Source organism: Telopea speciosissima, chromosome 1, assembly GCF_018873765.1.
Source record: "Telopea speciosissima isolate NSW1024214 ecotype Mountain lineage chromosome 1, Tspe_v1, whole genome shotgun sequence".
NCBI lineage: Eukaryota > Viridiplantae > Streptophyta > Magnoliopsida > Proteales > Proteaceae > Telopea > Telopea speciosissima.
In genome coordinates this window covers 85,606,237-85,620,886 of record NC_057916.1, presented here as the reverse complement: position 1 = coordinate 85,620,886, position 14,650 = coordinate 85,606,237, and the positions used below count along the sequence as shown (strand labels likewise).

At 38.8% G+C, this 14,650-nt stretch overlaps 1 protein-coding gene across 1 annotated transcript; it reads left to right on the top strand.

Moving 5' to 3' along the window:
- Nucleotides 1-1,815: 1,815 nt before the first annotated feature.
- Nucleotides 1,816-14,311, top strand: LOC122657655 (probable small nuclear ribonucleoprotein G). Its single transcript, XM_043852427.1, has 5 exons — nucleotides 1,816-1,838; nucleotides 2,211-2,261; nucleotides 2,390-2,412; nucleotides 13,853-13,974; nucleotides 14,057-14,311. The coding sequence occupies exons 2-5, from the start codon at nucleotides 2,227-2,229 to the stop codon at nucleotides 14,117-14,119; spliced, it is 243 nt and encodes an 80-aa protein (XP_043708362.1). The 5' UTR covers nucleotides 1,816-1,838; nucleotides 2,211-2,226; the 3' UTR covers nucleotides 14,120-14,311.
- The last annotated feature ends 339 nt before the right edge of the window (nucleotides 14,312-14,650 follow it).

Here is a 14,650-nt window from a genome sequence, read left to right as displayed (position 1 = left end):
AAAAGAGAAGCAGCAGCAGCAGCAGCAATGGCCAGTAGCAAAGGACGATTTTTTTAAACATAATTAGGTGGGGGAGCCTCTCCCACGATTTCTTATTAAATAAGAGGCCAAAGACCTTATTCCTAAATCTATTACAAATCAAATCTCTCACTTAAATCATGGAGAGGTGGACCAATTTAAAAATAACTTAAAAACTTCAAAGAAAAAGACTTATCTACCCCTAATGACTTAAGACAACTTAAAACAACTTAAATAAAAGAAGATTCCCTAATAGCCAATAGGATATAAGAACCTCTTAGCCAATAGGATCACTTCACTTAAATTAGACCAATTGAACCAACTGGATGCAACCAATTTAAGCCGGTTCAATTAAAAACACAATAAAAACTAAGTATAGAGCTGAAATAAACTAAACTAAGGCTCCTACTAAAACCCTAGGCTTAGGGTGGCTTCTTCAATTCGAGGAGGCTAGGATCTGCATCATATATACTACCCAACTGCGTATTATTTCCTAGTTCATGATATGTTTGGCCCTCTAATTATGAGAAGTTACTGTAATGCTAAGTAAATGCCCTAATACCATCCCGTGCAGCCTTTTGATTGCCAATTTTGTTGAAATTTTTTCATTTTCATTCAGATAAAGTTATACTCTCTAATTGCATACTTGGATTATCTAACTACGTACTTATGCTTTATGATATATTTGGCCTTCTAGTTATGATAAGTTCTTATAATGCCAAATAAATGCTATACTACCATCCCATGTTGCCTTGTAGTTGGTAAGTATACCAGAGTTTCCCCATTTTCATTCAAATAAAGCTATTGGGGGGGGGGGGGTTGCTGCTAGGATATGTGGCCCTTGCAGCAGAGCGGGGGCCAATGAGAGCACTTGCAGGGGCATCCAACATGGGTGGGATTTTTCATTTCACGGGAGGTGGGGTGGTCATTTCGCCCTTCCTGTGTCGGGGTACAGTGCCATGCAGCCTTGACAACCTTCTTTTTCCCTAACTGCATACTAGGAGTACCTCACTGGTCGAATTAAGCCATATTAGTAAATTGAACAAACCAAATGGGATAGAGAAAAAATGGTAGGAGGATAATCTAGGTATTCTAAAATATCAACAGAGGGTTTTCGGGGAATTAGAAAAGAAGTTCTTCTTAGGGGAGTTTGAGTAACTATAGGATAAGTTTAGGAGGATGTGACCAATCTAGATAGATCATTCTCTAATTATGGCTGTTATGCAGCGGTGGGACTCACCATATCAGAGAAACTTGATTGTTTTGGAGAACGTGACCGATCTAGTACATTCTCTATTTAGGATCCATTTGGTTCCAAGGGAAATTGAAGGGAAGGGAAGGGTAGTGAAAAATTTCAAACCTAAAAAGGAAACTTTTGTAATTATTACTCAACATGATTGTATAAACTATTTAAATTTCTTATCATATTTAGTAATGATACTTTTTAGATGTTTTTTTTTATTTTAATTTTCAAATTCAAGGAATTTTGATGCAAAGTAAATTGAAATTTAATAACCAAATATGGAATAATTTGGAGTTAATGACATACACATTGGGGTAATAATTACAAAATTTCTTTTTATTAAGTTTGAAAATTTCACTTACCTTTCCTTCAATTTCCCTTGCTGACAAACGGAGCCTTAAGGATTTTCGGAGTAAAGCATGTTTTACAAGTTACACCTTTACCTGAAAACAAACGGAGCATGAAGGAAAAGCCCTAACCCCGTCTCCCGTCACTTTTCCATTTCAAGTTAGAATGAAGCCCAAACCCTCAATCCTGCCGCAGTCTACATCTCCCTGCTGCCTTCACAACATCTCTGGTTTGTAGTTCTCTCTCCCTTTCTAAACGATTCCGATTTTTCCCCTTTGCAGACAGCTACGGTTGACACACCGAAATATCTTCACCGAGCAATTTCTGAATCAAGTATATGGTTGCTCTCTCTTACGTACACGAAATAGGGTTTTTTTGGGAGTGGGGGGGGGGGGAGAGTAACTAAAGAGTCTGGGAATTAGGTGCTGAACTGTCTTTGTAGGCACTATGGTTGTTTAACCTATAAAATTGAGACATATTCTGGTAGGTAATCTGTTCTACTCTGTTTTTCTGAATATTGTTGGGTCCCCCCTCCACTCCTTTTCCTGCTTTTATGATTTAATGGCTCTTGCTTACTCTCTGTCTTTTGTTATGTTTCTAGCTTTTCTATCGTCATCATGAGCAGGTCTGGTCAGCCCCCGGATTTGAAGAAGTAAGTCTCTTCTTCTGTGTTTATGCTTGGGTTTAACTTTGTCCCTTCATTCCTAATGTCTGCTGATTCGTTTTTTTCTCTATTTCTGTTGTTGTACCGACTGGTTTTCCTCCATTTTCATGGAACAGATACATGGACAAGAAGCTTCAGAGTAAGTTTTTTTTTTTTTTAAATTGTTTTTTTCTGCTATATCTTTGCCTTCTAAATCTCTTAGTTAGGGATGTTTACCTTCCTCCCCCCTATTTCTAATAACAATAACACCTTCGCCCCCTCCCCCCACCATGTGTTGTATGATTGTCACTACGATTGAATCACATTGTGTATTTCAGTTTTTGATTAGTTGTTGATGGAATTTTTTGGTGTGCTTCTATAACTTTTACTTGACATTCTTTGATATAAAGGAAGTGTTCCACCATGCTCTAATCCATGCTGTTTCCCTAGTGATTGAGTTATGATTGAGCTTGTTTGGTTATTTTTTTTTTAGTTCTTATAATCATCAGGATGTTTACACACTACAGTGGAAATTGCAACTTTGAGTGTTCTCAAGTCGTTTTTAACTCAAATGGATAATTATAGATTAGGATGGGCCCATGAGTCCCTATATAAATCGAAATGGGTGCCAGTAGGATGTCTCTGTTGACTACATGAGGTGTTGATTCTGATAAGTAGCTTGCCTTGAATGAACTCCGCTGGGTTTGTTTAGTTGTTTATCCCATTTGAAAACTCGATTGGAAGAGTTCTGTTCTGCTTACAGCTCTAATTTTATTGTCGTGTGAGTTACATAAACCATTGGATATCAGGAGTCTCAATTGAGATAATAAATATGGACAAGTGTCTCAATCTGTTGTATTCAAGGCTTACCCAAAATGCCTCATGTTTCTTGTGCATTGAATAAGTAGCCTGGTCACAAACATAGTTAAACTGGATGTGCACCGAAATGATAAAGTTCTTTCATTTGGTTGCCGGCTCTAAAGTTTCCTTGTAGGGCCTGATTCTCATTTTATGTGGGCTGTTGTTGCCAGACACAAAATGATTAATTGTAATATTTACTAGGTGTTGGGCCCGAGGGTGTCTCAGTGTTCTCAAATCCCATTTTGGTAGGACATTAAGGTTTAGTTATGTTTTTTTGTTATACAATATCAAGGTATGGATAATTCTGTTTTTTTGGGCAGAAGCTAATGTAGCTCTAAATAGGATAAGGACCCTATTAGAGGCCAAGCAACAGGATCTAAGAAGGCTGCTGATTTGGCTGGGCAGAATTAGGGTTTTTAAGCTAAATTCTAGGGTTAGGTATGGGGGAATGGGGAAATGTATATCTGATTTTAATATGCAGGCCTTGGGATTTGGGAAAGCTTTTAAAACGAATTTTAACAAGTTTTGAAACAAGATTCAATTTCCAGATTTTTTACGGTTAGGGTTTGGGTTTCTAGAAATTGGGAAAACTATCAAAACTAGGGTTTCAAGTGGGCTGTGAGGGCTGGACTTGGGATCGAGTGTACTAAACAGTAAGGGGGAGACTCGATGGTAATTTGGGCTGAATTGGATGGCTAATTAGGTCTGAACTGGTTTTGACTATTTAGGGTTTTAGTGGAGATGAAGGGGAATTAGGGGTTAGCTATTGAAGATGGGGCAGCAGGGTAGGTCGAGTGGAGGGGTTAATGTAGTAATGCTGTGTCTGAAGTTTGAAGGGATTTGGATGATAGGATATGTCTGGACAGAATTTAGAACACTAGGGTTTATGGAAGTCGATGGGAGTTAATGGAGACTTAGGGTTTTGATGGAATTCAAATAAAATTAAAAGAGGAATGATTGGGAGGGAGGATGAATGGAAAAACAGAATTTAAAACCTTCAAACTTACAGCAGGAATCCACCGGCAGCAGCTTGAAATTGAAGGAACCTCCCGATCGTCTCGATGCAAGGAGTCGCAGGAATTCACCCACCCTATCCACCTTGAAATCCACAAGGATGCACTCACAGAGGAGCAGGAACAGCAGCAGCAACAGCCGACAGCAGCAAACAGATTTTTTTAATTCAAATTTCAGTGTGGGGGAGCCCTCCACGATTGCTTTATTTATAATATGGCTTGATGCCAAGTCCTAATACAAAATAAAGTCCTCTCCTTCACAAAATCGTGGAAGGGTGGGACTAAATAAAAACAACTTAAAACTTTTAAAAGAAAAAGACACAACTACCCCTACTAACTTAAATAAAAGAATCTAAGTTGAAACAACTAATTTAAAAGAAGATTTCATACTAGCCAATAGGATATAAGGACCTATTAACCAATAGGAACACTTCACTTAAATTAGACCAATTGAACCAATTGGGTGCAACCAATTCTAAACCGGTTCAATCTAAAAACAGGAAAATAAACTATGGAAAAATAATAATCCTAATCTATGGCTCCCTAATCAAGCCCTAATGTTCAGGGCTTCTTCTTCTTCTTCTTCTTCTTCCTACTTGGAGCTGCATCAACTCTCCTTGTCTTGAAAGCATTCATCCCCGATGAATGGCTGGAGATCACAGAATGGTCTCCCAAATCAGGACCAAGTTTCTTGAGTTCATCTTCAGCGGATGGTTCAAGCTTGTATGCGGACAACAACTCTTTGACGGATGAAGAAGGCTGGAATTCTGGCTGGGCAGCAGCCTCTTGAAGTACCACATGAACACCTCGTTAATTATGATCATCAAAATAATTAGCCACATCATATTCATCATCAGGAGGGAGTGCATGAATATGATTTGCGCCTTGGTCTTCATCTTCACCTGGAACTTCTTCCTTTTCAGCCACGTTGATAGGCTTCTTCTTGTGTGGGCAGTCCCTAGCAATATGCCCCTTGTCTTGACAGTAATAGCAAGTGAAAGGGTCATTTCGGCCCATAGGAACTTTGCCCTTATCATCCACACGTGGGGGAACAGCAGGGCGAGAGGTGCTGCCTATAGAGGAACCTTGTTTTGAAGTGCTAGTGTTGATGTAGGCCGGCTTGGAAGTAGAACCCGGCTGTTTACTTGAAGCTAATAGCTCCTCTGCTTTCAAGGCCTTCTCAAAACAATCTCGAACGTCTGCAACATCAACCACCCCAATTGTCCTGTTGATCTCACTTGACAGACCCAACCTGAACCGGGAAAGCATTTGGATGCCCTCCTCCCTAATGCCAGTGCGAGAAGAAAGAGCATCAAATTGCCTCATGTACTTAGTCACAGTCATGGTCCCTTGGCGGAGGGAGTTGAATTTATCCTGTAGTTAAGACCTGAAGTGTCTTGGCAAGTATTGCTTACTCAGGTCGTATTTCATGTCTTCCCAAGTGCGGGGTGCAGTACCATTAAAGTCCATCTCTCTTTCAGCAGTTCTCCACCACTCACGTGCTGGTCCGACAAGTTTAGCACAGACTAACTTCAGTTTCCCCTCTTCAGACAGGTCATACCAGTCGAAATAATCTTCTATTGCAGCAAGCCAGTCATAAAATACGTGGGGGTCGGAGTGACCATCGAATTCTTTTAGCTTAAGCTTCACCTTTTGGTTGCCTATATAGCGACGATTGTGACCTTGATCTCGAGTGAAATAAGACCTCATGTACTCCTCAAAAGTAGTCTGGCGACCTCTGTCTTTGTCCCTGTCCCGGTCTTCTCTATCTCTGTCTCTGTAGCCTCGGTGGTGATCTCTGTGTTCCTGAGAAGGCTCACGGGCATATCTAGGTCTGTCTCGACGATCTCTATAATAATCTCTACCATCCCTGTCATCTTGGTCATTCCTGAATCTGTCCCTGTGACCTATGTGTCCATCTCTATAACCCCTGGAGTCATCTCTAGGGCTCCCATCTCTGTTAGGCAGCCGTTGTACCACTGAATGGAGTTGGTACCTGTCTTCTTCTATGGGTACATTGCTGTCCCCATTAAGTGCAAGTTGTCTATGCTCAATTACTTGCAGCCTTTCAGCAATAGCTCTCTGTTCAGCTCTAAAATCTTCAACCAAGGTCTTTTGGTCAGCAGTAAATTTCTGAAACATCTCTAACATTGTTGCCATAGGGTCGGGTGGTTGTGGCAGCACTGGATTGCCATGTTCATCCATGGCTCTGATACCAATTTAATGTAGCTCTAAATAGGATAAGGACCCTATTAGAGGCCAAGCAACAGGATCTAAGAAGGCTGCTGATTTGGCTGGGGCAGAATTAGGGTTTTTAAGCTAAATTCTAGGGTTAGGTATGGGGGAATGGGGCAATGTATATCTGATTTTAATATGCAGGCCTTGGGAAAGCTTTTGAAACAGATTTTAACTAGTTTTGAAACAAGATTCAATTTCCAGAATTTTTAGGGTTAGGGTTTTTAGAAATTAGGAAAACTACCAAAACTAGGGTTTCAAGTGGTCTGTGAGGGCTGGACTTGGGATCGAGTGTACTAAACAGTAAGGGGGAGACTCAATGGTAATTTGGGCTGAATTGGATGGCTAATTAGGTCTGAATAGGTTTTGACTATTTAGGGTTTTAGTGGAGATGAAGGGGAATTAGGGTTTAGCTATTGAAGATGGGGCAGCAGGCTAGGTCGAGTGGAGGGGTTAATGTAGTGATGTGGTGTCTGAAGTTTGAAGGGATTTGGATGATAGGATATGTCTGGACAGAATTTAGAACACTAGGGTTTATGGAAGTCGATGGGAGCTAATGGAGACTTAGGGTTTTGATGGAATTCAAATAAAATTAAAAGAGGAATGATTGGGAGGGAGGATGAATGTAAAAACAGAATTTAAAACCTTCAAACTTACAGAAGGAATCCACCGGTAGCAGCTTGAAATTGAAGGAACCTCCCGATTGTTTCGATGCAAGGAGTCGTAGGAATCCATCCACCCTATCCACCTTGAAATCCACAAGGATGCACCACAAAGGAGCAGGAACAGCAGCAACAACAGCCGACAGCAGCAAACAGATTTTTTTAATTCAAATTTCAATGTGGGGGAGCCCTCCATGATTTCTTTATTTGTAATATGGCTTGATGCCAAGTCCTAATACAAAATAAAGTCCTCTCCTTCACAAAATCGTGGAAGGGTGGGACTAAATAAAAACAACTTAAAACTTTTAAAAGAAAAAGACACAACTACCCCTACTAACTTAAATAAAAGAATTTAACTTGAAACAACTAATTTAAAAGAAGATTCCATACTAGCCAATAGGATGTAAAGACCTATTAACTAATAGGAACACTTCACTTAAATTAGACCAATTGAACCAATTGGGTGCAACCAATTCTAAACCGGTTCAATCTAAAAACAGGAAAATAAACTAAGTATGGAAAAATAATAATCCTAATCTATGGCTCCCTAATCAAGCCCTAATGTTCAAGGCTTCTTCTTTTTCTTCTTCTTCTTCCTACTTGGAGCTGCATCAGATGCACTGTTAGTCAAGGGTGGCAAAACAATGCCACACAGTCAGTTCCAGGCAAGGTTCGAGATAATCAGTTTTGACCTTGGTCGAAACCAAAATATTTTGGGTTTTTTCAATCGAAATAGACTGAAACCCTAATTGTCTTGGCTGGCCATTTCGTTTGGCCATTTCAGTGGTCAAATGGCCATATTTTGGCCCGAAACTTCATGGAACCCCTAATTAATCATTTTTAAACATATTGGAACTTTTAGATGGTTAAAAAAACACCAAAAAGCATAATTTGTGCTATACTTTCTCAAATATAGCATATTCTAAACATAATTTAGTATTAGAAAATACAAAATTGAATATAAACAACTAAAATATACATTAGGACTGAAGAAAACCATTCAATATTACACGCAATGTCTTTTTTTTTTGGGGGGGGGTCATAGTTCGAGAACTCGCGAGATCTCGGTGAGATCTCGCCGAGTTTCTCGATTTTTGGAAAAGCCAAGACGAGACTGCCTACGAGTCTCAAAAGTGCAATATCTCGGCGAGATCTCGGATCTCGGTTTCGACCCATTATTTTAACCCACCTACCACTTAAATATCTTACCTAACTCGACAAAACTCGGCGAGATCTCGGATCTCGGGTTGACCCAAAGTTGAGGCTTCAAGTTGGAAAAAAAAATGCACCAACTCGGTGAGATCTCGACTCGTCTCGGTTTTTGCCGAGTTGGTACCGAGACCCGAGTTTTAGTACCTTGGGGGGGTTAAACACAATGTCAAAGTGTTACTAGTGTACATAACGTAGTCCTAGATTTGAATTACTCAAACTAGAAACCAAAACAGAATCATTTACCAAAGGATAGGTTCAGATTGAAGGGGATTGTAATAACAGGAATCAGATGGTTGAATGAGTGTAAACTTTAGGTCGAGTACGGGTAGGGTGGAGGAATATATGCTGAAAGTTACAGTTGAATCAGATGGCTAAATCTGGAGTTATGAAGGTTTCCTAATAGAGATAGGATAAGAGGGGTAAAAGGGTAATATCAGGCAATCGGCTGGGTTGATGGGGATGAAACTTGGATCGAGTCTCTCTTAGGGTTTGGAGAAGATTCAATCAAAGTTTCAGCAGGTTCTTACTGTTAGATTTGGCTGGGCAGAATTCTTGTGAAAATCACCTAACACGTGACCTTCTAGAAGGGGAAGAAGAATAGTTTCAGTTTCAGACTTACTTGTTAATGGTAAACCTTTGATATCAGAATTCTAGGGGAGTAGAACAGTAGTAGAAGACGTAGAGAACAATCAACATGACCCAGCTGGGCTTCCCACCACAAGGTGACAATCGGATCAAACACTGATTTCTTCAAACCTTGATCAAACACAAGATTCTTCTTCGCGAGGAAGACAAGTTGCAGAGCTGCAGCTTCTTTTTTGCTTTCTAAAATTTTTGAGAGGTAAAAAAGAGTGTCCACGATTTACTTTATTTAAAGGCCTAAAGGCCAAGTACTTCTAATCTCACTAGGGGACTAAAGTCCACCAAGCTGAGGTAAGAAATCAAAACACCTCTCTTATGCATGGAGAGGAGTGGACCCAACTTACATAATTAAAAAAATAATTAAATCAAATCACTTAGATTGAACCAAAGTTGGACCAACTCTGACCCAGTTCAATTTAAAACAAAAGACATAAAAAACAAACTAAGTATGGGAACTTAAAACTAAACTGAAACTACTTGGACTTCTTCTTTTTCCTAATGTAGGTCTTCAGATCTGCATCAGTACAAGTGTTACAGGTAGTCAATTACAAGTGTACAACCAAGTTTAAAACACCCCTACAAAATTGTTCCTTCAGTTCTATGTTAGTATGGCATAGAAGTTTCGGGAAGGCTCGAAACCTTTGGGAAAAAAGGATATACCTCTAAGTTTTAATATTATACAAATCTTGTTCAAATGCGGCAAATCGTTGTTGTAGATGCGTTGTACTAGTCCCCGACACTTTGTTCCACCAAGAAATGTAGGTGATTTGGCCAAAATACCAAATCTGGGTTTTTCTTAGAGTTTTTTTTCTTCTAACAAGCGAAGTAATGTAGTCTTAGGCAGGAGTAATCCCACTAGGAGCCAGGGTAATGGGGTCACACACAAAGGCTGGCCGATTGGGTTAGGGTTTACTAATTTGGGGCAAAACTAGAGTTAGGGTTGGATATTGGGAAAGGGGTTTATAGGGTATTAATGGGCAGGTCTAGGGGATTAATATGGTATAAAGAAGTTAGGGTTTGGATGAGTTTTGAAATTCTGCAATTTTGGGCAGAATTGAATTTTAGGTCAAAATTAGGGTTAAGTTAGGTTTTGGTTAGGGTTGTCTTATATGGTAATGATAGGCAGGTGTAGGGAAGTCTAATGGTATAGGTTTTATGATGTTTGAGTGAATGGAAGTAGGTTAGATGAGTTGGACAGCAAGATAAGGTTATTGGAGACAATTCCTAATGGAGGTAGGAGTAGGGGATTCTAGGGTTTAGGGTGGTGGGGGTTTGATGAATCTTGGATTGAGTGTCAATAATGATGTAAGGGATGTATGCTGAAAGTTTGGTTTGAAACTAACGGACAGATTTGAAGTTATGGAGGAATCCTAGTTAGGGTAGGAGTAAGAAGAAGAAGGTTTAAACAAAGTTCAGGTTCAAACTTACTGGATTTGAAGAGATCTTCAATGGCAGCAGCTTTGAAGATGAACAATGGGGTCTCCCGATCTTTACGATGCAAGGAGATAAGTAGCAGCCCTCCCGATCTTCACGATGCAAGGAGTCGATTGGAGATCCACCAATCCCTTCACGTTGATATTACTCACAAGGCACACTCACGATGGAGCAAAGGCAACAACAAAGGCAGCAAGCATAAAGCTGAGTTTTTATTAATCAAATTCGTCTTCAATGCTGGCCTCCCTTACAAACTTATATAGAAGACTAAAAAATAGACTTAGACACTAAAAAGGAAAGGCCTAATCCTATCCCTAATCTATTAGCTAGCTTAAACTGACTAGGAAACTGAAATAGACTCAAAATAGAGTTCTAATCTAGCCCAACTAAACAACTAAAAGAAAAACTAATAAAATCACTTAAATTGAACCATTGGTTGAATCGGTGCAATTTAAAACACCAAATAAAAAGCTAAGTATGGAAAACACCAAATATGGAAATAAAACTAAGTATGGGAGCTAATCTCGTATGCAACCTATTTACCCATATTTTAGGCCCATAAAAGTGGCCTATTATATTAGAAACCCATGGGATCAAAGACCCAACATGTATGTAACCCAACCCTAGACTTATTCCCAATGAAACAGGCCCTATTTGGTGATGAATCTGCATCACGAAGGCACTTGAAAGTTGAAACCAAGGTTCAAGATCTCAGGTTTTGACCAGCTAGAAACCGAGATATGGTTGAAATTGGTCAAAATCTGGTCAAAACCAGTGGCTTTTTTCCCAGCCAACTCGAGTTGGTGATTTCGAGGCCTAGAATTTTTTTTTTATCTGATTTTTTGTATAAAGCCTACTTTTGACATTCTAAACACAGTACATGAACTATTTTCACAAAAAAAAACACTCAAAATGATATTTTTGGTTTTTGACCCAAGTTTACTAGTGTACGCATAGTGTACTAAGAGTCATAGTTGTTAGGCCAAACACTTATTTATGCCAAATATCATTTTTTGTATGTCATTTACTTACGATATTATTTATAAAGAAGCAAATACACCCTATTTGAATCCAATAAAATAGTTAAAAAATCAAATTCCAAAAGGAAAAAAAGGTCAATCCCCAAGTTCAAGAACAAAAACTGGATTTTTGGCTGTAGGTGCAATTTTCAACTTTCTAATGCTGGGTTTTTTCTCAAATCTAAAAAGTCCGTAAGTCTTAATATGGTAAAACATTACTAAAAACCAAAAGTGTGGTAAAATATTCATTGGATTCAAATAGGGGGGAGGTATTTGCTTATTTATGAATAATATGTTAAGTAAATGAAATACAAATACAAAAACATTTTCTTAAATGATATTTGGCATAAATAAGTGTCTGTCCTGGTTTCTGGCTTGGTTACTGGCATACATAAGTATCTGTACTGGTTTGGAGCCAGGTTTCCCCAAGTTTCAATAGGCATAAGTGTCGACACTTGCGAAATTACCAACATCTCGGTCGAAACCAATCGAATCTGGTCAAAACCATGCATTTTTTCAAGTACCTGGCCAACTCGTCTTGGAAACCTGCGAAACCGAGATATCTCGGTGGTTTCGACCGAGTTCTCTTTCCATGCTTGAAACTCACGTATTGGGTCAAAATTTCAGCCAATTTTATTTGAAATAGTGCTTTTATATGCACTGTTTTGTACTGAAACCTAGTTGAAACCTAAATTTCCGCTGAAATACTGAAATTTTGGTTGAAACCCTGCATTCCAATTGCGTCACTCCCAATTTTGTTTCAACCTTCATATATTTCCGCCGAAATGACGAAAGTTTGGTCTAAACAATACATTCCTACTGAGTGACTCCCAATTGTGTTTCAACCTTCATATATTTCCACCGAAATGACGAAAGTTTGGTCCAAACCATACATTCCTTTTGAGTCACTCCCAATTTTGTTTCAACCTTCATATATTTCATGCAATCTCGGTGGTTTCGACCGAGATTTTGAACTATGGTTTCAGGTTGCAAAATGAGCCAGTGTTTTTGACTTTCAGATTGGCGCAGGTTTTGGGCTTGCATTCTTAGGTAGTTATATTTAGTATGTAGTCATCTACTTTTTACATGTTAAAAGGCTTAATGAACAATTGAACCTAGTTTATTCAAATCATGAAATCAGAACCTGACTCAGACTTTATTTTTTGACAAAAACTCCTACGCTACAAGAGAACAGCTATCCCTACCGTTAGCTAGGATACCAGACTGCCTGCGCATTATGGTGATCATAAAATGTGGCTTTGAATCGCAGTACTGATATACATAGGTGGCTAGCAGATGTTCTTTACTTTGAATGTGTTCCATGCGATTGCAGAGTGTTTGCTTTTTAGTACGTTTGTTTTTGTTTAAAAAAAGGTGGGGTGAGAAAAATAGTTAAAAGGTGGTTGAGTAATGAAGGAAAAAATGTGATAGTGGTGAAAATATGCTTGTTGGATTATTGCTAAATTCAAATGGGCATTATTGATGGAAGATTGGTGAAAGATATTCTCAGGTAGACATTAAAAAGAAAGCGTTGACTTGGATTCTCCTTTAGAAAAAGCAAAATTCCTAGGAACTTCTACTTCCTCTGTATATTCAGAGTAATGACAGGATTTATTTGCCCCATACGGATTCTATAATTTTCATATGAGAAAAAAGGATGCACTCCCGAAGGTCCTGGATAACCCAGAGGACATCCGCCAGAATTCAAATTGACCATGCCAGCAGGAGATGCATCCACTCGTGCACTATTCTGTCTTGGAGGTTCCTTGAAGGGATCACCTCTCTTTGGTCTCCAGTGCCAAAACAGGTAGAGCTGCAAGGAACATCTTTGAAAATATTGTTTGCTGCTGAACAATGTGCCACGTGGAAGGATGATATGGAAATTCAATCCATTGGTCATCTAGGAAATGGTTTGTATTGGCAACTAGTCAAATTAAAACTCAGATTTAGTCAATAACCTTCCATATATTGGCATTTTGCCTTGTGTTTCTGTCATTCATTTCTTTCCTATCATTTTTGAGTGGATTTTAAAAGCTTTATTTTTTCACTTGATGAATTTCATATGGCTAAGACCTAACGTTTGAGCAGGAGACCTAAGGGTCTTGCTGTCCAAAATTATCAGCCCCATCCAACTGCAATATGGTAGATATTTGGGTAGTTGAGCTGTCTGGGAAGTTCTTACTGAGGTGGGGTGTCAAGGAAAACCTCCCGTACTTTATTTCTTAGAATTTTTGCTGGGGCTATAATAAACAAATTCAACTTTAATTAGAGTTGAATGGAGAAACATGATTCGTGTAGTTTGACCCCCTTTAGTTTCAACCTATCAAAACTGTCAAATGTTAAAATACTTCCATAAAATAATGCAAACTCAAACAAAATATACAATTTGAAGTTTTGAACCACGCGATAATATCCAGTATAGATTTTTAGTGTTTGCTTAGGCATCTCACCTTTCGCCAAGCATTCTCTGTGAAATTTCTTAACAACTTTCTGCTCTTACACCTTGTTTTATGTGGCTGCAGTTAAGCTGAATGCTAACCGGATTGTAGTTGGCACCCTTCGTGGATTTGATCAGTTCATGAATCTGGTTATCGACAACACTGTGGATGTAAATGGCAATGAGAAAAATGATATAGGCATGGTGGTGGGTTCTAGTTCTTTGCCCTTAAATTATTTTTGTTAAAATATTTTTTCTAGGTACCTCACCATCACATTTGTTCCTGCAGGTTATCCGTGGAAATAGCGTAGTCATGATTGAAACACTGGAACCAATTAACCGAAATCAGTAGATATGTTTTGGTTATCTCAAGCGCTTTTTGTGGTTTATGATCAGATAGAGGATCAGTACAGTTGTATCATTGGAAGGATATCTGCATGCACTTCTGATGTGAGGTTAAAGTACTTATTTGTGTGCGTTAATTAGGGATTATTTGTTTGAAAATCAAGTAGATTAGCTTAACATTACTGTCCTTTGGACACCTTAATACCGTGCAAATATTTGATTGGATGGTGGTTAGCTTAACATTACTGTCGTTTTTACCCTGCACTTTTTTATCAGATGGTGGTTAAAATTTTGCACAGATTATGCAAGCCTTGTGAGCCTTACAGATTAGTTCACATTCCTTACGGAAAATTACAGTGTTTTCATGTGTTTTAAACTCATTTTATTGGTAGAAGATGCTTTAGCCTGTTGTGTAAGATAGGTGACCTGAATCTGAGTGCTAGGGAATCAACCATATCACACCAAGCAAATATCTGACAACTCAGAATTTCTGATGGATGTGGGCATATATGGAGGAGCTCGTGAAGATAAAAGCCAG